The sequence below is a fragment of the Vigna radiata genome, chromosome 7 (genome assembly GCF_000741045.1).
Source record: "Vigna radiata var. radiata cultivar VC1973A chromosome 7, Vradiata_ver6, whole genome shotgun sequence".
Classification (NCBI taxonomy): Eukaryota; Viridiplantae; Streptophyta; class Magnoliopsida; order Fabales; family Fabaceae; genus Vigna; species Vigna radiata.
The window spans coordinates 665,145-691,168 of NC_028357.1; the positions used below are offsets into that span (position 1 = coordinate 665,145).

At 35.8% G+C, this 26,024-nt stretch overlaps 2 protein-coding genes across 6 annotated transcripts; one reads left to right on the forward strand and one right to left on the reverse strand.

Annotated features, from left to right (window-relative positions):
• LOC106768399 (protein CLT1, chloroplastic) lies at window positions 1–19,113 on the reverse strand. 2 transcript variants are annotated; one of them, XM_014653544.2, is made up of 10 exons: window positions 18,583–19,113; window positions 13,199–13,344; window positions 12,531–12,568; window positions 12,073–12,188; window positions 11,308–11,407; window positions 11,186–11,221; window positions 10,730–10,780; window positions 10,508–10,631; window positions 6,014–6,139; window positions 2–641 (listed from the first exon to the last, which is right to left on the reverse strand). In XM_014653544.2, exons 1-10 carry the CDS (start codon window positions 18,984–18,986, stop codon window positions 472–474), a joined length of 1,311 nt encoding a protein of 436 aa, XP_014509030.1. In that variant the 5' UTR covers window positions 18,987–19,113; the 3' UTR covers window positions 2–471. The 2 variants fall into 2 exon arrangements, with proteins under 2 accessions (XP_022638364.1, XP_014509030.1); XM_022782643.1 differs by lacking the exon at window positions 6,014–6,139 and having other exon boundaries at window positions 1–641.
• On the forward strand, window positions 19,011–26,024 carry LOC106768398. Of its 4 annotated transcripts, none has more exons than XM_022782642.1 (7): window positions 19,011–19,125; window positions 19,960–20,024; window positions 21,583–21,881; window positions 21,977–22,628; window positions 22,734–22,933; window positions 23,325–23,566; window positions 24,538–26,024. In XM_022782642.1, exons 3-7 carry the CDS (start codon window positions 21,610–21,612, stop codon window positions 25,752–25,754), a joined length of 2,583 nt encoding a protein of 860 aa, XP_022638363.1. In that variant the 5' UTR covers window positions 19,011–19,125; window positions 19,960–20,024; window positions 21,583–21,609; the 3' UTR covers window positions 25,755–26,024. The 4 variants fall into 4 exon arrangements, with proteins under 4 accessions (XP_022638363.1, XP_014509029.1, XP_022638362.1 ...); XM_014653543.2 differs by having other exon boundaries at window positions 19,017–19,125; window positions 21,618–21,881; XM_022782641.1 differs by lacking the exon at window positions 19,011–19,125 and adding an exon at window positions 20,611–20,667 and having other exon boundaries at window positions 19,648–20,024.

A 26,024-nucleotide genomic window follows, 5' to 3' on the forward strand; every position in this document is an offset into this window, starting at 1 on the left:
TATCAAAAGAAAAAGTTTAACGAAGATGTCAAGGTGCACTGAGTTTACTAAAAAAAGAGAACATTGTCTTATTCAATATCTGTCAAACCTCGAGAGATAACGGTCTAGCAGAATGAAATACTCTAGAACTTCTACAAGACATTCTCATATTTCCTCTAATGAAATACTTTTCCACTCTATTTTTCATAATTATCATTACAAAATGTAGACAAAATTTGAACTACATCTATCCTTAGATGAGAGTGATAAAAGAGCTACCTGGTTTGTTATTTACTGGGGCAAGCTGAGGAAGATTTCACTTTCCGATTTTTTATTTCTGTGAGGACTATCTCTCACTTTATTAAAAGAAAAATGTATCTCTTGTGATCATTATCAATCACAAAAAGTGTGGAGCTGTTCATTGCTTGTAAAGAGGGTTGGTGCAAGCTACACCTATATTTCCTTTTGGAAATGGGGCAACTCCAAGCTTCTCTAGGTGGATGCTGTGATGGATGTACTGGAAGAACCACTTGAAGGGGTCCATGCATAGATGAGTAACCCCACTATAAGAATGGTGGCCCCTGCAACGAAGCCTGCTGGAAGAGAAGGCCCAACACCAAGGTATGGCAATGGCAGCGTGAACACATATATTGCTATTGGAACTGCCACAACCCAAATTGAACCAGTTCAGTTAGATATTCCTCAGAATTTTCAATAACCAAGAATTAATAATAGATTGTAAAATTACAAAAACTGGAGGAAAGAAAATAACACTTTGATATTTCAGCAAATTCCTCCTCTTCTAAAGCAAGAAAAATCGCCTATATCTCCAGACACCCACCATAGAAATCACAAACTCAACAATCTAACTATATATAAACCTTTCTTCAAAATACACACATACCCATGTATTCAAAATACACACATAACCGCAACTGCTAAGCAGTTTCCTTGGACAATGCACAACATGGGATTGACCTTAGATATTATTCTCGTAATATTAGGATGTTGTGATGTGGTGCTAGGAATTGAGTGGTTGGTTATCCTCGGGGACATTACCTGGAAATTTGATAAGTTGACTATGCAATTTTCTGTCCAGAGCAAGAGGATGGTTTTGATGGGCTGAAAACTGTTAGGAAAAGACAGTTGCAGAAAACACTTACTGCTGGTGTCCGTTTGTCTCTATTACAACTGTGTGACTAGGATACTGATTTCCTACTGCATTCCTTGACTACACATGCGGACTGCTAGCTCATTCTTGAATCTATAGAGGCATTATTATTGTGGTTTGATTATATTTTTCAAGAACCTACCAATCTACCTCCTAAACGACATGGTCATGATCACAGAATTCCCTTGGTTGCCGGTGCCAATCCTATCAACAAGAGGCCCTATACGTATGCTAAATAGCAGGACATTATTGACAAATTGCTGCACGATTCTCTTAAATCTGGTATCATACAGCAAAGTAGCAGTCCTTTTGCTAGCCCTGTTGTTTTGGTTGGAAAAAAAGATGGCTCTTGGAGACTCTCTGTGGATTATCCAGACCTTAATAAATAGACCATTAAGGACATGTTTCTTATTCCTTTAGTGGATGATCTATTAGACGAGTTACATGGTTCTATGGTATTTTCTAAAATTGATTTACAGTCCGGATATAATCAAGTATAAATGGAAGACAGTGTGTTAGGTTTCTGGGAAGCACGAAACCAATTTTCTGATCTAATATAAGAATTAAACACTCAGATCTTTTAATTTAACGTAAATTAACACTTGAATTAAGGAAATACGAAACTAAGAAAGCATTCGACAACATCCAAGGGAAGTAAATCCCTTCTTACAGGAAACACCTTGTCCAAAACAACAAAATTACACACTCCCCAGGAGGAACCATTCCCTCCTTAAAAGAAACCCATATTGCATAAAAACTACCTTATTACATAATAACTACCTTACTAACCACTCCCTTAAACCGTCCAACTCCTCTTAACTGTCATGTCACTTCTTATTTGAATTCTTCCTCCTAACATACACTTTTAAAGTCCTATCACGGTGATATCCATAAGACTGCATTTAAGGTACACAGAGGTCACTTTGAGGATTTAGTTATGCCATTTGGCCTAACTAATGCCCCCGCCACCTTCCAAGGTCTCATGAATGATGTTTTCAAGGATTATCTGAGACGCTTTCTTTTGGTGTTTTTTGATGATATCTTAATATACAACAACGATCCACATCATCTTTCTCATCTGCACAAGGTATTGTTGACTATGTGCCAAAATTCTTTGTATGCAAAGAAATCCAAATGCTACTTTGGTGTAGAACAAGTTCAGTATTTAGGCCATTTTATCACAAAGGATGGTGTATCCACTGACCCTGCAAAAATCTTGGCTATCAAGCTGTTAGGATATAGGGTAATTGGATAAAATGAGAAATGGGATTAGGATAGAAGGCAGAGGAATTGTATAAATAAGACTCGGTTATGTGGTCAGAAGGCAGTTTTGAATATTGATTGTATAGACGGGCACTTGAGGGTCTTGTGAGGGAGGTTATACTCCCAACCCATCTTTTGTAAAGTGAGGATCCTTTATTGTGAATAAGAGAATTCTTTCTTTCATCTCTATTTTCTGTTGTCTGTAAGCGTTCTTGGCTAGGTTTCAAACCCATGCACCGGCCCATACCAACATCCTTGAAGCAGTTGAGGGGATTTTTGGAACTTGTCGGGTACTACAGACGCTTTGTTCGGCGGTATGGTGGTATTGCACGCCCTTTGACTAATATGTTGAAGAAAGATAGTTTCTATTGTCTAAGGAGGCAAAGGCTGCATTTAAGTCCCTCAAGGATTGTTTGATCCAATCTCCAGTATTAGCATTACCTAATTTTTCTAAGGTGTTTGCGATTAAGGTGGATGCTTCAAGTTCTGGAATTGGTGTTGTCCTGATGTAGGATCATCACTCAATATGCAACAACAATCAATGAAAAGAATTGCTAGCAGTGGTTTTCACAATCCAAAAATGGAGGCATTATTTGTTGAATACCCACTTTGTTATCCGCACAGGCCATAGAAGCCTGCAGTATATATTGAGTCAAAGATTGACTACAGCCTTCCAACAGAAAGAAATGGTTGGTGAAATTGATGGAATTTGATTTTAGAATTGAGTTCAAATAAGGAAGGGAAAATTTAGCAGCCGATGCTTTATCAAGACAAGAATCCGTGGATTGCCAAGCTATCACAACCCTCATACCTGAAAGTTACTGCCTTAAGGAATGAGTTGTTACATTAGGTACATGCAAGTTCTACTAATGGCCACTCTGGTAGGGATGCTACATTAAAAAGATTGAAATTCATAGTATATTGGGGAGATATGACCAAGGATGTTTGCAGGTTTGTACTAACATGTCAGATATGCCAAAAATGTAAATGACACATCTGCTTCTCTGGGTTTGCTGCAACCCTTGCCAATTCCAGAGAGGATATGGCAGCATATCACCATGGATTTTATTGAAGGTTTACCAGATTCCAAGGGTAAACAAGTAATATATGTGGTGGTGGACAGATTAAGCAAGGCTGCTCACTTCATGTCCTTAAAACATCCATACACTGCTACTGAAGTTGCTCAATCCTTCTTGGACAATGTGTTCAAATTGCATGGTTTTCCAGATTCTATAACCAGCGATCGAGAACCCATCTTTGTTAGTCAATTCTGGAAGGACTTAATGTCAATTCAGGGTGTTCAATTGCAACTTTCATCAGCTTATATCCCAAGGTGGAAGTCATTAACAGAAGTTTGTAGAAAAGAGAGGAGGCCTTAAACTTAGTCAAGTTCCACATGAACAGGGCTCAAGATAGAATGAAGTAATTGGCTGATAAGAAGAGAAGTGACAGATCTTATGATATGGGTGACTTTGTGTATGTCAAGCTCCATCCATACTGCCAAATTTTTGTGACATTCAGATCTAATGCCAAACTAGCACCTAAATACTTTGGGCCATTTCAAATAGTTGATCAGATTGGAGTGGTGCCTTACAAGCTGAGGCTTCTGCAGGGGTCAAAAATTCATGATGTTTTTCACATTTCACAGCTTAAAAGGAAGGTGGGCCACACACCTATTTCCAGTTCACTTCCTGAATTAGACAGTGTTATGTGGGCCAAAGAACATGAGCAAATTTTGGATCAAGCAACTGAAACCAAAGTATTAGTCAAGTGGAAGCACCAGTTACTAGAAGATGCCACTTGGGAATTCTTCTTTGATTTGAAGAAAAAATATCTATATTTTCATCCTTGAGGATAAGGATTTTTTTGAAGGCAAGGAAACTGATATAGGAATTCAATAAGGAAGCCATGTGGCTCCACATGGTAGTCAATAACTTAATTACATTCTGTTGTCTCAAATTTGGAAGGAATATTATTTCTTTCTTATTCACATTCTGAGGTTATTAACCTCTATAAATATACATGGATTAGCTGCATATTTTAGGAAATGCAGACTCTTAATTCTAAGAATCAAATCCCTATGATTACGGGATCAATCAACATAAATAAATCTAATAAATGCAGCTCGTAACTGTTGCATAAATACAGCCCATCAAATATAAAAACATCCTAAAATATATCACGACAATTACTACCACGTCAATCATGATTTTTGACATGTTGCAATTTTGTTAGAAGGCGGTTGCATGTTATGATTTTTAGTTTTTCAAATAATAAATACTCAGCACAGAGGGAGATGGAGATGATTTTTACGACCACAAAAACAATCTTCTTCTTCTCAAAAATTCTTTGGCATCCTTTCGGATTCAGTTTTGAATCCCTAAGATTTGAGGTTCTTCGAATATTTCTATATTCCTAGAACTTCCTTTATCAAATTGTCTGCTGTAACAACTGTTTACCTTCTTACGTGAATGGATCCAGTTCAAATAAAATATAAACCTAATTAAAAGTTAACAATTAGAAATTTACCTTGCTATATGTTTTGTCTATCACAGAACCACCGAATTAAAAATTAATACAAATAAAATTAAGGGTGTTTCTGCCGCATGTTTCACGTTCTTGGCTGAAAGCATTTGGATTAATGTAAAACTCAATTACGGAACTTGTAACTTCCATACATCTCTTCTCTTCACGTAACTTGCATTGGTTACGTGCAGGTTCATCTCTTCACTCAAATCCAATTAAATGTAAAACAAGTTTTCTACTACTGGTTATGTATGTGTGTGTGAATATATATGGATTATACACATCATGTTTTTGCAGAAAAAAGAACCTACTGGCATTACAATCTCACGAATTACGAATTTGTGAAACATTTATGTTTGTAACCATAATCTCAATTTTAACTACCTTATCTGTAATGACAATTCTAAACAATGTAATTAGTTAATTGACTAACCAAAGAACCTAAAAATGTACCATTAATTAAACATGTTATTTTAAACAACACTTGTAATCAGAATTTTGAATAATGGGATATAGCAGTTTGGCGGAGGGGGCATAGTGGCCACTATAGCTTTGTATAGTGTTGATTCCCAAAAGTCCAATGAACAAATACATCGGGAATTTTTAGAGACTATTTTCCACATTTTAATTACCAAAAATGAAATCTACAGATGTAATAATTGTGAAAATGATAGTGAAAGTTTGGTCTTAGAAGATTGTGATAATTGATGATTCCTATCTACAAAACTTGTATTTGACTTTTGATCATATTTACTTGTAGGTTTTATTTAAGACACCTATGACATTTTATTGTTAATTATGAAGAGTAGTTAATTTTGAGTAATTTTTATCATTTTTGAGAAATCGTACGCATATAGTCAACATTAATAGAGGTAGGTTTTGGGTAACTATTAACCGTTCCTTCTGACTTTAGTCAATATTTCTAAAATTACAAACACTGTACGATTTCCTACTTGTAATGGGTTACAGTTGTCCATTTTTCTCCACTGAGACATTACTATTATTCACTTTATATGTCTCATTAATAATTTCCTCATTAATGTATATATATTTTGAAAGAAACAAATCAAATACCTGAAAATGTGGAGGCTAGACAAGAGACAACAGCAGAAGAGATCTTGATGAGATGAAGCAATGAGATATTGAAACCCATGTTAACAACAATGAACAACAAGGGCAGCAGGGGCGCACCGTCACATCCTACAAACCAATTCAAATGCAAAATTTCTTTCAGCAATGTTTTATTACTAGAATTACAAAAAGAAATTAAAAAAATGGATTTGAAACCGACCTGGCCAAGAGCAGTTTACAATATCCATAAATTACGTGAAAGTAATAACATTTTATTTAATTAGCTACCACTACCACTACCACTGTGTTAGGGTATAAGGTGGGAGGTAATGATAAGGGTTGGAAAGCATATGAGAAGGAGAAGAAAGGTAGGAGGGAAGTGAGGCCGAACGGTATTGACAGTAAAGGTCGAACGATGGAAGGCATGGAGAGGTTAGGCCGTACAGTGGACAAAAGGGGAACGGTCAGGCCGAACGGTGGACAAAGGGGAGTGACTAGGCCAAACGGTGGGAAGCAGAGAAGGACCTGAGCCGACCGGTTGAAGAATCACCGTCTTAACCGTGCAACAATTAGGGTGGGCAAGAGCTAATTACAATAAAAGGATCCACAATAGGAGAGAATATTCAGTATAAGTTAATTAGAATAAATAAATACATATATCCTAGGGAAATATTTAATATAAGATATTTATAATTAAGGATATATGCTAGGATAATACACGGGAGATATTTATATTAAATATAGGGATATTTATATTAAATGCAGATATATTCTAGGGAAATATTTATAAAGAGATGGACGGGAAATAATTAGTATAAAGAAAGCTAGAGTCTAGGGTTAAGGGTATGCTTTTGATTGTTGAGTATAGTGATAGACATTATGTCTTGTGAGGGAGGTTATGCTCCCAAATAATTGATGGAGGTTATGCTCCCAATTATTATTTACTTTTGTTTATTCAGATATTATCATCAATAAAAGATATTCATTCGTTCAATTCCATTCTTTTATTATTCTTTTACTTGTATTGAGTGTGTGAGAGGGTGATTTCGTTACGTCTCCTACTCAGATACATAACAATTGGTCCGACCTGTTGGATAGTCAAGGAAGGAAACTGTCGGATACTGTTGAGAGGAGGGAAAGACATCATGGAGTGAAGAGTGAATGCAATCGAAGGGAAATTGGAGGTCAGAGAAATCTCCACAGGGGGATTGGAGGCGGCAGTCCAAGAATTGGTGAAGGTGATGGGAGAGCGAGGTCGACAACATGAAGGAAATTCGGATGGAAGCCAGGGTCTGTCAACGGGAAGAAGGATGAGGAGGGTGAGAGAGATGGTGGTGGGACAAATGGTGGACACCGAGAGGAGCAACTGAATTGGAGGAAAAGGGTAGAGTTACCCAATTTTTAAGGGATTGATCCGTTGAATTGGATCAATAGAGCGGAAAAATTTTTTGAACTACAAGGGGTATCTGACGAAGAAAAGTTGCGTCTATCCTATATCAGCATGGAGGAAATTGCTGGACACTGGTTCAAATTCTAGAGGGAGAAGGCCAGGAACCGTTTGTGGGCAGGATTAAAGGAGGCAATGGTGATCCGTTTTGGAGGACGAAGCCAGGGACCAGTCTTTGAGAGGTTGGCAGCCAGTAAGCAATCGGGATCGGTGGAGGAATATATCCAAGATTTTGAAATCTTGGTGGGTCAAACGAAAGGAATAGCTGAGGAAATACTGATGGGATACTTTATGGCCGGACTACAAGAGCGAATACGGAATCAAGTGCAAATGCTTGATCCACAGGAATTGATTATCGCTATGAGGATGGCAAGGGACGCGAAGGAGCTCCAAGGAGGCGTGAGGATTGGGAACGGAAGTATGATCAATAATCAATCTGAGGAGAGACCGAACGGTTCAGATACGTAGTTGGAGCCGAGTCGCCCTAACCAGAGCCGAACGGTAACTGTTGTGGAGAGTCGAGCGACAATCACGGAGAGTGTGGGTTTCGGACGAAAGGAAAGAAACCTGAGGAATCTGCCCTATGAGGAATATGTGAAACGGAGGGAAGAAGGAAGGTGCTTTAGATGCGACGATCTGTTCGGTCCTGCCCACCACTGTCCGGACAGGAGCTTGAGAGTCACGATATTGGCGGAAGACGAGGAGGGATGGCCACCACCCGAGCCTCCAGACCTGAATTGATGAGGAGCCTTGAGATCAAGCTCCCCGATTCCAACCTTGACGACAAGGTTGTTTTGCAGCGGGGTGTAATGTAAGGGTATAAGGTGGGAGCTAATGATAAGGGTTGGAAAGTATATGAGAAGGAGAAGAAAGGTAGGAGGGAAGTGAGGCCGAACGGTATTGACTGTAAAGGCCGAACGGTGGAAGGCATGGAGAGGTTAGGCCGAACGGTGGACAAAAGGGGAACGATCAGGCCGACCGGTGGACAAAGGGGAGCAACCAGGCCGAACGGTGGACAACAGGGAGCGACCAGGCCGAACGGTGGGAGGCATGGAGCCACCAGGCTGAACGGTGGGAAGCAGGGAAGGACCTAAGCCGAACGGTTGAAGAATCACTATCTTAACTGCGCAGCGGTTAGGGTGGGCGAGAGCTAATTACAGTAAAAGAAGCCGCAATAGGAGAGAATATTCAATATAAGTTAATTAGAATAAATAAAAATATATATCCTAGGAAAATATTCAATATAAGATATTTATAATTAAGGATATATGCTAGGATAATATATGGGGGATATTTATATTAAATATAGGGATATTTATATTAAATGCAGATATATTCCAGGGAAATATTTAGTAAGAGATGGGCGGGAAATAATTAGTATAAATAAAGCTAGAGTCTAGGGTTAAGGGTATGCTTTTGATTGTTGAGTATAGTGACAGACATTATTGTTTGGTGAGAGAGGTTATGCTTCCAAATAATTGATGGAGGTTATGCTCCCAGTTATTGTTTACTTTTTTTTATTCAGATATTACCATCAATAAAAGATATTCATTCGTTCAATTCCATTTTTTTATTATTCTTTTGCTTGTTTTGAGTATGAGAGGGTGATTTCGTTACATCTCGTACTCGGATACGTAACACACTGTCAGCATTGCTAATGACGACCAAACCCTAAGGCTGAACCCTAGAAATAATCATACATGTCAAATCTTTTCTTGCTCTGTGTTTTGTAATTACACAGAATTTAAAAGCTGCCAGACTTTCTATAAATTAGGTTTAAAAAAGTATTGGAACTTTTAACAAATAAATCGAAAGACAAAGAAAAGGAGAAAAAATAATCCGACACTGATATGTTTCAAGGAACATATCAGAAGCCTTTTGCCACTAGGTGGATTTTGCTACATACATAAAATTTTGCCATTATATTCTATCAAAAGCCAAATGTTTGGAAAGGCATATAAATTATAATTCTTCTAATTGTATATGTTAGATTATATCTATGTATAATCATTAAGTCTAGGCAGAGTGTAGTCTGGTATATCATTTATTAGTTGTACCTAGTTCTGCACCTAGGAGGTCTAGTGCAGTCCCTTCTATTCCATGTACTCTTGAATTTCCATGATATATAGAATGACAATGAGAGGGATCTTTTAAGCCCTTTAAAAATATTTTATAGTTTCAATCTCAAGTGTTTCAATTAGTTCATTTGGTTTCTAATTACCCTTAGTTAGTGGACAATTCATCATTTGATCAACTATTCTTATTTGTGCTTTTTCGTATATTTCTTCTTCTCAGATGACAATACCATCTTAGGTACTATATCTCCTTAACATGTGTCTCTCCCACTTTCCTTCTAATACCTTCATTCAAATCATTCCCAATCTTATCTTGTTCTTCTATGTCTACTCATCCACTCCAACGTCCTCATCCTTGGCCCTTGGCTGTGCAACAAAATTTTCCTTCAGAGTTTGAGCGACACATTTTGATCACAAATAACCCTCGCAGCACTCCTACATATTACATTGTAAGATAGATGCAAAACATCTAAACTATGTGCTATGGTATAACAACCCAAGTACTTTGTCTTACATCTACTTAAACTGAGAATCCGTGTACGTTCAAAGATTCTCTCAACAGTTCTAAGTTTACCATTTATTCTCTCTTACCATTCTGCCCCAAGGACTATATGATCAGCAAAATGCATGCAAGCTACCACAACAATAGGTTTTGCTTAGGAATTTCACATAACAGTTGAAAAATTTATGAAAATCAAAAGACTAACATATCTGAAGGGAAAAACTGACGTTTTTGGCTCAGTAAGATTTCTGATTCAATTTTATTTTCTTATATGGGTTCTCATTCAGCAATTTTTTGTACTTTAGATTTTACCTGTAAAATAATCTTTCCTTGTAACTTGAGGGTTGATCTAGGTCATCAATATTATAGATGAACTTTGATTCTTAGAAAACACCAGTGGATAACCAAAAGAAAGTCTTCGGTTATCACCTTCTGTAAGAAATGACAGTATGGAAAAGAGGACAGCTGCTTACCCCTTGACAATGTCCCAACATTCAGAAAGCAGGCAGTGCCATCTTTAAGATAGTTTGGTAGTTGACTAAACGGGATGCCCCATAATTTTGATAAGAAGGGGAGAAGAAGGCATATGAACATTGCCTACAGTAAGCATAGCATCATGTAATTAAGCAGCCATTATTATTTATATCCAAAATAGAAAAAACAAAAAAACAAATTTCATGACGATGGCAATGCACCTGGAATGCAGATCCGAATGAATTAACAACAAACATATCTAGAGAACCCCCCTGTTTCAGAAAACATTGGATATTGTTTACAACATTATCATATAAGAAAGTGTAACTACAATAATTAACAAGCATACAAAAAGGGATGATTTTCACTTCAGAACCATGAATGACCAAAGGGTTTATTGTTTAACTTCAGAATACAAATGAGTCTATCAGCCATGAGTATTTTGAACTCTGGATGTACAAAGTTTCAAAAAATTTAGCCAATAATTTTCAGTTACTGTTATGAAGGTTCTATGTAAATTTAGTGACATCGTTCTTTCTGTATTGAAGTTTGAGGCAAGATGTCTTATGTTACCAAGTGCGCCAGCAGTACTATTAGTCCAAAATAGCCATGTGCTATGCGTTTGATTTCCAAAGTCATTTTTACATTACATATGAATGATTCATCAATGAACACACCTTCAGTTTTTGAGTTGCGTTCAAAAAAATTATTTCCTACAAATATGAAAAAGTCATGAGTCACCATAGGGAAACAATTCAAAATCTCAGAACATGCAACAATCACTAAAATAGACAACCACCTTCAGAACAGTATCAGCTGCTTGGAATAAAAATGAAACTATCATTAAAAGACTCCAAAATATACCAGCTTCTTTCAATGAATGTCCAGCACCAGATCCACTACAATAAGTAAACAAGGTCTAAAATCAGAAAACCACAAGCATAAACACAGTTTACATAGTTTGTACATGGCATAGCTACTTCACATGATTGCAACATACACATGTGATGTTACAAAATGTTATGTCAATGTTCTCATAACAGAAGAACAAAATATATTTCAAAAGTTTACACTATGCCGAGGTACTAAATAAAACAGCTTTTAAGACTTAGATTTCAAAAGTTTACACTATGCCGAGATACTAAATAAAACAGCTTTTAAGACTTAGATTTCAAAAGTTTTAAAAACCATTCGAGTCAATGAACTAATGGAATCACTTAGATTTCTACCAAAAGTTTGACTTTGCAGTTCAGTGTGAAATCTACTTACAAATTTTGAAATCATTGACTAAGTTTTTACTTTTATGATTCACACCGCCTTAAACTCTCATGTTAAACATAAAATACTGTACAGTCATATAAGTGACGAACATGAATCAATTTGGCCAAACAAAACATAAGCAACCATTAATTGCGGCAGAATGTATATGACCATTCAGAATTATATGTTGATTTATGTTCAATATCATTGTAGACCAAGTTCTTTTGCCTAATGGTTCACCATTGAAGAGTGCAGTTAAATGAGTCAACGTAACCTAGCATCTACAAAATTAACATGGACTGACCTTGCTACAGTGAGAATTACACCAATTGCCACAAGAAAGCATCCAAGTAGTTGGTTGAGTTTATATCGCCTACCAAGAAAAATAAACGAGAGGAGAATTTGCCACACAAGAAAAGCCTGCAAAATAATAAAGATAAGTTAATTAATTTTGATATGTTAGATCAGGATGGTTACATTCTATCACCATGTTCTCAAGGGAACTGTTTTAAGCTTGGACCTGTGACCACCCATAAAGCATGTCACACAATCGTGCTTCTTTAGTTGGTAATTACTCCATGGTCAACTTCTATGAACATATGTAATAGAAAAAAATTTACTTTTTCAATTACTTTTCATTTACATCTAAAGTCTGAATAATTCTGAAATTTTTATATTCTATTATAGCAATGCAATGTAAATGTAGAAGTACCAGCATTTAACAACAAACGGCAAAGAGCATTGAATTCTGATGGTTTTTACCTGAGACAAAATTGGAATTGATGCTCCAGATAGCATTGCTGATATAATAGAGGGAAACAACTAATTAAATGAAATTCAGAAATGAATATTTTATAAACGGATCAAAATTGTATAATCCATTCATTTATCTTCCTATCTCCAAAAGTATTCACAAAACATGGAAGAGGCAGCAGGAAAAAATCCATTATAAATTAGATTCGAAGGAGACAACAAAAAATGAGAACAACAATGAAATCAAGAATCTTCAAAACATATCACATCTTCTATTAACTAATGTGTTCAACTCAACCAGCAAAACTAAAATTGATAAAACTAAAACTCCATAAAAACCATTTGCATTTTAAACAAAATGCTAATAGTAAAGAGACTGTGTTTTATGATAAACTTCTGTTGCTAAAGACTATAAGTTTAATATATTCTCCTAACTGAAGTTGCAGTATGCGTCAATTCACTCTAAAATAAATGGTCATTCTCAATATGTCTGTAGCTGCTTTTCTTTTCTCTTTTCTTCTTGGTCTTAATAATTTTTTTATTTTACAAATGAAAACATGAAATTCGATGGAATCGACTCAAACAATCACATAATGTAGCACATATGCATTTTGATTATATGGAGAAGTCAGATGTATTTGACATGAAACAGAAAAATAATTTAGCACAAATATTACCTCCTGCTGCCATTCCTGTGGCAGCACCCAGAGCTTCCAAGAGACCAACAACTATAAATGGAGTTTTAGGCATTGATAACATCTCGTCAGTGACAATGCCCATACGATACCGGATAGACAAAATAGAGAAGTACACAATTACATATCTGAAAGAAATAAAATATCATTATATTTATATTAACTCTTGTTAACACCACAACCTTCAAGATAGACTGCATTCCATACTACTACTGGATAGAGTAAAAAATGCATAAACATCATTTTAGTCCTCAAAGTGTAATGTGTTCTTATATTAATCACAAAATTAAAGAAATTTAAAACAAGCTTTAAAAGTATTTAATGTTATCAGTAAGTCATGGAACTTTCTTTAATTTTGGAGTAATGGCATGCTTGGACATGCTGGACATGGATCAACTTGAAGCAAGATATACTTGCTGCGGCATCATTTAAGGTTTTTGAACATGAACTTGTTATAGCGTAAATCCTAAACTCGTCTAAACATGCTATTAAGTGACTGACAATTTACATTTTTAAGAGCTTATTTTTAATTTTCTTATTTTTATGACCAATGTGACACTTTATGGTATCTACCCTGTAAAAGCAACTTCTTAAATAGGACAGCAAAGTGCGAGATTTTAGCAAAATAAATTAAATCAATATGTGGCAGAAAAAAAATAATAGAATAAAATATTTCTTAATCCAGTTTTCTAAAATGATTGGTCATTCATAGTTTTATAACATTTTCAAAATAATGAGTTGAAAGTAAGAATGATTTTATTATTCTCAACTGTGTCAATTACATTCTCCTTTGCTCTATTTATAACAATCTAAAATTCTAAAATAGGGAAATAGGAAAACAAAATAATCTAGAAGATTACACGTCTATTTTCTCTAATTAGGAAGATTCTATAGATATCTTCTTTAATTGAGAAGATATTTCCTCTAATTACAACTCTCTCCCTCAAGTTGGTAAATGAATATCAATCATTCTCAACTTGCTTACAAGATCTTGAAATCTACCCGGAGGGAGCCTTTTTGTAAAAATATTTGCTATTTGAAATTCTGTAGGAACATGAGATGTAATCACAAAGCCTCCTTCACATATTCCTTGAACAAGAGCACGAAATTCAGCTTCTACACTAGAACGGGATACTTTATCTTGCTTTTTGCTTCTCCATGTTACCAGACTATCTCCAAGAAACACACAATACCTCGAAGTAGATTTTTTGTCAGTAATAGAACCTGCATAGTCAGCATCACTATATATTTTCAATCAATGTGTCTTCCCTTTTGAATAATAGTCCCTTTCATGGACTTGACTTCAAGTATTGCAAAACTTTGTCAACTGTTTGCATGTGTCTCTCTCTTGGATCATGCATAAATTGGCTCACTACACTAACTGCATAAGCAATGTCTGGTCTTGTGTGTGATAGATAGATCAATTTTTCTACCAATCTCTGATATTGAGCCTTCTCTACACGAGCACTTTCCTCACTTCCAATTCTGTGATTCTGTTCTATAGGAACGGTTGAGGATCTACATCCCAGCTTTCCTGTTTCTTTGAGGAGATCCATTACATATTTGCTTTGGGAGATGAAAATTCTGATCTTGGAGTAAGCAACCTCCATTCAAAGGAAATATTTGAGTTTTCCTAGGTCTTTCATTTCAAATTAGGTAGCCAATTTATCTTTTAACGACAATTTTTCTATTCCATTATTTCCTGCAATAATCATACCATCCACATAGACAAGCATTAGAGTGAGTTTATGATAGGTTTTTTATTATGAAACCTATCTAACTCAATTGCACACACACTCAAGCAAGAACACAGATGGCAACAAAGAATGAATTTGTATTGTTGTCTCAACCAATGTACACACCTAACACCTCCAAGGGAGCCTAATCCCCCTCCACAAGATAATGTTCCTGTCTTTACAAAAGAATTCAAAACTAACTCCTTTACAAAAATATATCAGCTCTATTTATATGAGCTCCCCTTAACTGTTATTACAGTTAAGCTTCTAAAACACCTCCCAGTATCCCTCCTAACTCTTCTTTCTTCTCTCATAAACCCTCCGTATCCTATCAGTTTACCTGTAGAAGAGTACTTTATGAATAGAGTACAAGGACCAAGATTTTGTTGCTCGAGCTGGTCATGAGGATGATAGGGTTGTTGATGGCGATTCCTTTCAATGTTCAGCCAAATGGAGGAAGTTAGACATTCTAGTGTTTGCAAGGGATGAAGCATATGGGTGGACCAATAGGTTGGAATGATATTTTCATCTCAGAAGTTTCTGAAGAGGATCGGATGCAAGCGGTTATGGTGGCTTTGGAGGGGAAGGCCTTGAATTAGTTTCAATGATAATCAATCCTACTTCTAATGTGGGTTATGAACTTGCAAGGGTCGTTTGTTTTATAAAGGCAAATTGGTTTTACCTAGGGGGTCTTCCAGCTTACCTTTCATTTTTATGGACATGCATGAGTCCTCAATAGGTGGTCACAGTGGCTATTTCGCACTTTTAAGAGCATTAATCGTATTATTTATTGAAAAGGAATGAAGAAGGATATTAAGGAGTGGGTACAATCAAGTGAGATATGTCAGAAGAATAAAATAGAAACCTTAGCCCTGGATGGTCTATATATAGTTGGGTTGTTAGGTTGAGTGATTCTTTCTTTATATAGTGGGGGTCTTTGAAGGGAGGGCATGTTTTTGGATGTTTAGAGAATTGTTGACAAGATCATTACTATTAGAGAGTGTAAAGTGTATACTAGGAGGAAGAAACATTAATTGCTTAACTGTTTAGCAGTTAGGCAGGGCAGGGTGTATAACCATGTATATAAGGCAGAGTTGGGGTAAAGGAAAGATTGTTGAGTATATTCTTTGTTGATAGTAGCATGACACATTGTCCTGGGAGGGAGATTAGGCTCCCTAGAGCTCTGGTTGTACATGATTGTTGAGATAATACAATACATATTATTCTTTTCACTATACACTTACTGTTGATTTTTGTGTGTGAGTGTGTTGAGAGTGGGTTTCTCTTCCAAGAAACCTAACAACTACCATCCTGTGTGAAGGGGAAACCCTTGGAGGAGAGAGTGCTCTCCTATTTTTGTATTCTTTTCAGTCTATATAATCTATACCATATTGAATATCACGCTTCTTTCTCTTTTCAATTTTGGATTCCTAACACCCTCCTTTATTGCTAAAGGGGTCTACCATTCCTTGGTTGGACGCCCAAACGAGAAGCTTAGCCCCAGATTCTATGGTCCTTATGCGGTAGAACAACGAATAGGGCTTGTTGCCTACAAATTGGCTCTTCCTCTTCCTCTGAATAGTCATATTCATTCCGTTTTTCATGTCTCTCTACTTAAGCGAGCAGTGCAGCCTACAACCTCAGTTCAACCTCTTCCATCTGCTTTGACTGAAAATCTTATGTTAAAAGTCTAGCTAGAATCAATGCTAGATGTTCATACTTCTTCTTCTGGTGCCTTTGAAGTTTTGATTCAATGGCAGAATCTTCCATCCATTGAAAACAAATGGGAGAATGCTACTTTTCTTACTAAGGAGTTTCGTACTTTTCACCTTGAGGACAAAGGTGAAACTTCATGGAGGGGTATTGATAGGTTCAAAGGGAAGGTTTACAAAAAACTTATATGATTTAGTTTATTGTATGACCAACAATTTTAACTATTTATAAGGTAGTTACTTGTCTATAGTTAGTTGCATCTGACTTATATAAAGTTAGAATGGATAGTTTTAGCCGTTACTATCTTTGTTTTGTAACTTCTGAAGGTTAGGGAGGGAGAGTTTGGTTCTCTCTAATAACCAAAAAGTTATATGTTGTTTGGGTCCTCTCTTGAGAAGAAACTCAATAAATGTTATAATAAATTTTACAGTTTAACCAAGTTAATTCATATAGGTCTGTAATACCTATCAGTCATTTACTAATAGAGGCATTTATTTAAAAATTTTTGAGTCATATGTTAATCCTGGTTACTTCCCTATGCATCAAAAATATCTTGGTTACTTCCCAATACACATTGTTTGTTGTAAGTGAAAAAATAAATAAAAAAATAATAGGAGGGAAATAAATAAATAAATAAATAGGATAGAAGAAATTAATTTCCATTGTTTGGTTATCCTTGAAATGGAAGGAATATGGATCTCGTGAAAATTGCATCAGCCCCTCTAGACATGAAATTAGTTTCATGAATACCATACAACAACTTTTCAAAATGAATAAACAATATTTTATAACGCTTTAAATTTTAAATAATGTAATAAAAATTAAACATTAATATAAAAAATCATTTAATTATTGATTTTCATTTTTCATAAATCCAAACAATCGAAAAAAAAAATCACAGATACTCTATTTCTAGATTTCTTTATTCTCTTTCATTTATAATCCAATCAAAACATAAAGTTGTTCCTGTACAGTTTTATCTAACAGAAATTACGGAATGACTCGAAATTCTTACCCGACCTTACAACAGGTCCCTTTTCTACCAAATACTGAGCGCTAGAAACTAAAACTCGCTCCTCAAGATTAAGAAGATTCACCCCAAAATAGAAAAGAAATATAGTCGCCAGCCACAAATAATACTCTGACCCACACGAAAAGGGTCGGGTAGTGTAGGACCCATCAAAATGATATTTGCAAAACAATGCTCCAACCACTACCTCCAAAACCAAAATAGAACAACACGTATTGTCGTGCCTTTTCACAATTTGTATTTCTTGGTAAGAATAGAAAGATGAAAACAAACAATTAATTTAACACGCTACAAAATCAGTCCTGATTAAACAGTTAAATAGCAGTAAAAGAGCGAGAAACATGAACATAACTAGAGTTAATAAGGACTTATATTATATAATTATAACAACAATAATAAAAGCAAAACCCATTTTGGTTTATACATTTCTATCTCTTTTGCCCTCTACCTGCACACTACAACAAGTTCTATTTTTCCTGTTCTCTATTCAATTTTGTTCCCTTTCATCTTCCCACTTGTCCTTACCCGTGAATGCGGTTCCATTTTCTATTCAATATTTCTCTCTCAATTTTTCAATTTTCCCTTATGATATTCCCTAAAAATATAAATGCACTGTGTTTTACATTAGCAATAATAGTAACTAAAAAACAAAAATAATTTTGTTAAACCCCACAAAAAAGATTGAAGAAGTTGTTTCTTTCTCAACTAAAATGTGAGAACTCCATTACACATATTTAACAACAAATACATATTCAGCACACACTCAAAAACAAATAAGAATGTATCAACACCGAATCATAAACCAAATACTTAACTAAATTAAAATCTAAGCACCGAATTAATCAATTCAACAAGAACAAAAAAACACATTGAGCAAAATGAAGTACCCGACGGTCGCAAGCTGAGCAAGGAAGAACGGATAGTTCTTCAGAGGAACCAACGCGAGCTTGTACAGTACTCTGTTTCCTACTCCCATAACCACCGTCACAGCAGCGGCAATAATCACCTCCGCCGAACGATTCACGCTCTTCCTCCCACTCTCCGACGCAAACTCCTCAACCGCGCACAAGCGCGGTCCCGCCTTCTCTCCCTCCTCATCTAATCCCGATCTCGCCCATGCGCCACCGTACTTTGCGGCACACAGCGGCTGCGTCAGTCGTAGAGCGATTCTCGGCCTCCAAGACGAGTAGCCGTAGCGGACCGCAGCAGTGCTCGGCGGGCAGCGGAGGCGAATTTGCCCGCAAGACAAGGTACAGCCGGCGGTGGGGCAGCGCCGGAAAAGTGACGTCATGGTTGCGTGACGTAATTTGAGAATCCGAAGTGTAGAGAGAGAATGGGAGAGGAGAAAATGCGAGTCACATGAGTCACGTTGGTCTGAACTCAGAACAGAGGGAAGGAATCGGAAACTGTGTGTTTTGTCTAAAACCAAGGTTTGTGGTTGTGTTTTAGGATTTTTTTAAAATGAAAGGTGGTATCTTCAATAATACCTTGAAATAATTTTAATTTTTCTTACCATATTTTTTTTCTTTTCAAGAGCACCATAAAATATACAATGAGTGAATTTTTTTTCTTTTAAAAGTATTAAGGTAAATAATTTAATATTAGAAAAAGTATCTCAAACTCAACTTTTTTTTTTCAAAAAACAGCATATAAAATAATAAGGATTACCTTAATTTATAAATTATAAATCAGGTTTATTTCTAATTAAGGTAAAATAAAAGGGCATATATAATATACATAGCAAAACAAAGAGTATAAGAAGTCATGGTTTAACCTTATCAAAATGCATGGAATGAATTGAAAGAGAAAGAGGCAAAGAAAATGCCTCTAAAGGAATCAAGAACAATATTCTTATGAGTATGATATTTTTTTAAGGATAATGATGTACAAATAATATGTGTATTTGTTGATGAATTTAGTGAAAAGAATAAATGTTTTTTTGGTATGATGTATAACTTTTGTTGGGAAGTTATGTTAGAAATTGATCATTTTATGCATGAGGTTAAGGATGATGAAATAATACGTGAATATCACTTGAAGACGCTAACTATTTTTTTTGTTGAAAAAAGTTGTTAAATCCTTTTTTTTATAGACAATTATAATAAGAGGGTTTAGTAAAAACAAGAGCAGATATTTTAGTTTAGTATATATGATGTGAAGGAGTGTTTGTTGTATCCAACCGAACTAAAGACTCACTCTCGTTCGTATTCACTCTCTGACTCGTTTCCTATTCTCTATTTCTCCGTCTCGGTCGTTGCATTCAGCTTCAGTGTTCATCTCCAAAGTTCCGTTCCGTTGCACCTTCCTCTTCGTTGCGCCTACATTGCAGGTAATTTTCATCTTTCCTTTTTATTTAGCACTAGAATGGTGGGAACGAGAATGGATTTAGGGTTTCATTGTTGACAATAGCGGGAGAGGTTTTAGGGTTTTGCTGTTGACAGTTTAGGAACTGATTTAGGGTTTTATAGTATTATCTTAACTCTAAACTTAAATACCCAAGTTGAAAATGCTTTTTGTTTGCTGATGTTTGGTGCTCCCTGGATCTTTATTAGATCACTTTTACAGTGAGTTGGCCTGGTATATTAAAAGCGTAGACATTATTTTCTTTCCAATATCAATGCTAACTGCTTCTAGGGACTAGGAACTATGAAACCTCATTCAAGCTCCACCGGATAATTTTCAATTGGATAATAACGACTTTCTTTGATTTCATGGAACGGTGAAAAGTGAATGGGTGGGTGTAATGAGAATGATTTGCTTAATTCTGTAATTATATTGATTTCACTGTGCATTGTTGAGCATTCGTGTACGAGTATTATACATCTTGAATCTGAATTTTAACTCGTATATAAGCTAAATTGTAGTCTATGCAGAACTTCATTTCTGCTTTCCTTCTTATTTGTTTTCTTTCTTAGAAGTGCTTGATGAGAATTCTCCTCCAAACCGGACTGTCATTATTAATTAAGCATTTGGTATGTTCTACGATTTTCTCCCCCTCTGAGTTATCCTATGCTATGTTCTATGCTTATTATTATTAGTTTTATATATCTTGTACATGATTTATGATTCTGTATCCACTTCCTAAGTTTGAATAGAATCTTGAGTTTGACTGCTTAAATAGCTCTACTATCTTCAGCCATATTTGTAGGCAGTGTATGCTAAATTCCGTTTCTCCATATCTCCCTTTGTATTGCTACTCTTTTTGCTAATATTGTTATTATTATATGCTGTCAATTGATGTTGATTTTCCGCCTAGAATCTATAGACTATGACTTGATTTAAAGGCAAATACATCTTTAATTTTGACTGTGTATTTTTGAGCATTTGTATAAGTGTAGTATAAATCTTTGTCTTGCATTCTTAGTCTTTGATATAGCCTCTTCTCGGTATCTGCTATAGCATGCACTGCACTTTTGAGGTTGCTGCTGTCTCTGATTGGTAATAATAGTCTTGGATAGTAAATTAAAACAATATATTAATTATTTTCAGTTAAATAACTGTTTGTATGTAAGTTTAAAGGAAATTAGATGAATTGAAAGGTATATTTTGTATGATTTTGGCACCTTATATTATTAGAAGTATCTAGGTCTGCTAGTGTGTGTTTGTGTGTGATGGAAGTAGTTCCTTCCTTTTTTTTCCTCCTGGGCTTGCAATTTGAATTTATTTGGCTTCCATTTTGTCAAGTTCTTCCAATTTTTGCGTTCCTTTAAAAAAATTTACAATCATGAAATTCATGGGAACCTTTTCCTTCAACTGTACTTCCTTTGTACAATTTAGAATATAGTGACAATGACAGTGTCTTCAAGTGTGTTTGTAGTTTCTTTGGAGATTGGACCTCATGATAATAATGCTAATTGCAAAATCAATTGATAATGGATTTTAAACAGGCAAAATTCATATAGTGTTAATCTACAATGGCCAGATGGGATGCAATCTTATCTCTTCCCGTACAAAATCCTCCCACATTGGAAATTTCTTCTTTTGACCTAGTGTGGTCAAAAGTGGAAGGTTGGCATGATAAATTAGATAAAGTTGCTCTAATCCCATTTGCTAGAGTTGATGATTTTGTGAGGGGTGAATCAAATAATAAAGAATGTCCTACAAGATTTCATGTTGAAGCAAGGCGTCGACGGTCTCCATCAACGCCTTTCAAGCAAAAGGTTGATGGCATACTAGAGTACATTTTGTAAGTTGTAATTGTCTTTATTGGGAATAACTTACTCGATGTTACAGTTTTTTGCATTCTACTGCAATGTAGAGATTAATACCATCTCAATGTAGGTATTGGTGTTCCTTTGGTCCGGATGACCATAGAAAAGGTGGTATTGTCCGACCAAGTCGAACTACTTATGTTCCAAAGAAGAAAAATGCAGGTAGACCAAATACCAAGAGAGGTTGTACTTGTCATTTTATTGTGAAGCGCCTTATAGCTGAACCTTCAGTTGCCCTAATCATATATAATGATGATAAGCATGTGGACAAAAAGGGTTTGCCATGCCATGGTCCACAGGACAAAAAGGCTGCTGGAACACGTGCTATGTTCGCTCCATATATCTCAGAAGATCTCCGACTTCGGGTTTTATCTCTTCTATATGTTGGAGTCTCTGTGGAAACCATTATGCAGAGACACAATGAATCTGTTGAGAGACAAGGTGGTCCATCTAACCGTGATGACCTTTTGACCCACCGCTATGTTCGACGACAAGAGAGGGCAATCCGTCGTTCTACGTATGAGCTAGATGATGATGATGCTGTTAGTATAAGCATGTGGGTTGAAAGTCACCAAAATCAGGTTTTTTTCTATGAAGATTTCTCTGATTCAGATCCATTTACTCTGGGCATTCAAACAGAGTGGCAATTGCAACAATTGATTAAATTTGGAAACCGGGGTCTGCTTGCCTCAGATTCAAGATTTGGTACAAATAAATTACAGGTTTGTTACTTCCATTTTCCCTTGATTTGAAGTAACCAAAATTATATTTGCTTTGGTTTAGTTTTCTTGAAACTAAAAGCAAGCATGCTGGTAATTGTTATCCAGTACCCCATTCATAGTCTTCTAGTATTCAACTCAGACAAGAAGGCCATTCCAGTGGCATGGATAATAGCACCAAGGTTTTCATGTTTGGATGCACATCGATGGATGAGGGCTCTTTACAATAGAGTTCACACCAAAGATCCTACTTGGAAGTTGGCTGGCTTCATAGTAGATGATCCATTATATGATATTCTAGCAATCAGGTTGGTTCAAAATTTATGTGATATTTTCTATTGTTAAAGGTAGCAATTCTTTTATATTTTCATCTTTTTAAGTGTTTTTGATTCATGTGGCTTATTATTGTTAAAATTCAAAATTCGTTCTTGTGTGGGAAAGAATTGAATTTGGGAAATAATTGCTCTTAGAAAGTGTCTTTGATGCTTGTAAGGACCTTGTGGGGTGCTTGTGTAGTTTGCATCTGTGATGATGCTATTACTGATGATGATTGGTTCTAATGCTGATAGAGAAGTCGTTTTTTGCATTTTGAAAGCTGAAGTATGAAACCTAGTTGTGCTTTACTCCATCAGTTCAAGGAATTTATTTTACCCCAACAACCTCTTTGCTAACAAGTATCTATATTCTATATTTTTTCAGGGATGTGTTTCAGTGTACGGTAATGATTAGTTTCTGGCGAGTTCGACATTTATGGCATAAAAACTTAGTAAAGTGCTTGAAATCTGATATGCAAATAAAGATATCCAGACGGCTTGGGTGGATAGTGGATAATATTTGCCGTCTTCAAGGAAACACGTCACTCTTTGAAGAATTCATGGAAGAGTTTATTGATGAATCCAAATTTATGGACTATTTCAAGTCCACATGGCATCCTAGAATAGGTTAGTAATACCTAGATATTGGAATGCGATTTATTTTCTCATGAAATTAAGAAGTAACAGTGCGCCCACAATCTATTATAACTGTTCTTGTTCTTATTAGATTTATGCCCTATTAAGGAATACAACATCTGCATTTACTTTGACAGTCTGTGCTCTAATTAAATGCTAAAATTTTGATGTCAAAATTATGTATACACGAAAAATATTATTTTAATTGGGGGGACAAAATTAGTTTTGTTTTTCATGATCATTTTCTAAGGTTATGAAAAAACTATTAATAATTAATAATTTTCATAACAACAATATATTATCCTTTAAAAATATTTTTGACAGTTTAGTCACCCGCAGACCCATTTATAATATAGCATATTAAATAAAGAAATGGAATCCATTAGCTATCCCAGTTATTAAACTTCATTTCTCAAAGACGCACGTGGAGGAAAATTATATTTCTTATGAAGATGGTAATGGTTTTTCAAAATAATATAGATTCATTCATATTATGGTAGAGATTTTGTTACAATGACAACAAAGAGTTGGTCAACTTGATTGATGCCAATACATTATCGTGATGAATATTATCAATATCAAGTGTAGTAATTTTGAAAGTTGACTTTAATCATGTTGTGCTATTTATGTAATTTTAGTGGTAGAATATGTTTAAAAATTTATGTGCCATGATGTGAAGTTCAAGGCTTCTTATCTGAATTTGTGCGCGGTCTTTTACTGGCTTACTCTTGTTGGTTGGGAAAAACCACTGCACATAATATACTTATTAACTGGTTGTGACTGTTGCTGTTTGTTTTTTTCCAACTTATTATATTTGCAGGATGCTATTTCCTGAATATTTCGGTTAATACAATGTCAATCAGGTTGAGGATAAAATCATAATGTTTGTATGGGATAATTTTATAATGTGAATTTGTTATTGTAACTTTATGTACATTGAAATTACTGTCCCTTTGATATAGGAGCATGGATCAATGCACTTCAAACTCTTCCACTTGCTAGCCAGGAGTCTTGTGCAGCAATAGAATTTTACCACAACCAATTGAAGATTAGGCTGTTGAATGAAAAAGAAAATGGTGTTTATCAACGGGCAGATTGGTTGGTGGACAAGTTGGGTACAAAAGTCCACTCTTATTTCTGGCTGGATGAGTACTCGGGAAAAGATGATTTTGCACGATACTGGAAAAATGAATGGATGAGTGGTTTGACATCATGGCGCAAAGCACTGAACATTCCAGACGCTGATGTCTCAATAGAAGATGGATGTGCTAAGGTTACTGATCAAGATGATCGAGATAAAGTTTTTGTTGTCTGGAATACTGGTTCAATTTTGAGCATTTGTGATTGCAGTTGGGCACAAGATGGCAACCTTTGTGAGCATATCTTGAAAGTTCTCAGTATCTGCCGAAAGAGAGGGTCCGTTTTACCATCTGTCACCTTGTTTCAGTATCACCAGGCACTGAATAAAATGCTGCATTGCCCCCCTTTTGATTCTTTAATTCGTGATCACGCGGTGTCATTGGCAGTTTCAGTTCAGAAGCAGTTAAATACTCTACTGGATAAAGAAAGCGTCCAAACTGACACTAATTCCATGGAGAAATGGATCGATATTGATATTGCACTGGAAAGTTTCAGGGCTGTCTCTGGTAACCGGGGTCAGGACATGGTTATTAAGAAGCATGTCATCAATGATGTCTTATCTTTGGATGGTGGTGAAGATAGACATCATTCAAATGAAGCCCCCGGATGTGCGACTGCAATGCATGATATCACCGATCAGGGTGAGGATGGAGTTATCACTAGAAATGGCGAACGTTTTGAGAGCGCCAGTTTTATCTCTGATATGGATGTTGATCCACCGTCAAATTGTGTTAACCCTCCTGTCTTGCATCCTGTTGATGATACAGTTCCAAGTGACACGTTGCAAGAGAACAAAGAATGGGGCTTGGCTACTACAGGAAATGAGATTTCAGCTTCTGAAAGTGGTGCTTTTTCTAATCATAAGATTGAAGATAATATTTTAGATAAAGGTGGCAAAGATTGTGCTATGGATGTGGATCCCTCAACCTTGGCTACACCCTCATCAACTGTTACACCCGTTAAGCCAGTTGCAGTTGATATGGGTGAAGAAAATTCAGGTACCGTCAAGGAGGATGTTAGTTTGGGTTCAAATACCTGAAATGAAATCATGAATCAGAACACACAATGACAATTTAGAGATATAGATGCCAATAAAGATAATAAATTTTGATACACGCTGTAAAAAAATGTTCGTTGTCAAGTAATTAGAAAATCATTATGGCAAAGGTCAATAATTTCAAATTGTGAAATTGAATGAGTTTATAGAACTTGATCTAGAAGTGTATTTCAATTGTGAGGTGCATAAAGCTGTCAAAAGAAGCTGATGGTGCTTCTGTCACCCATAATAGAACTTGTCTTCTGGACCTGA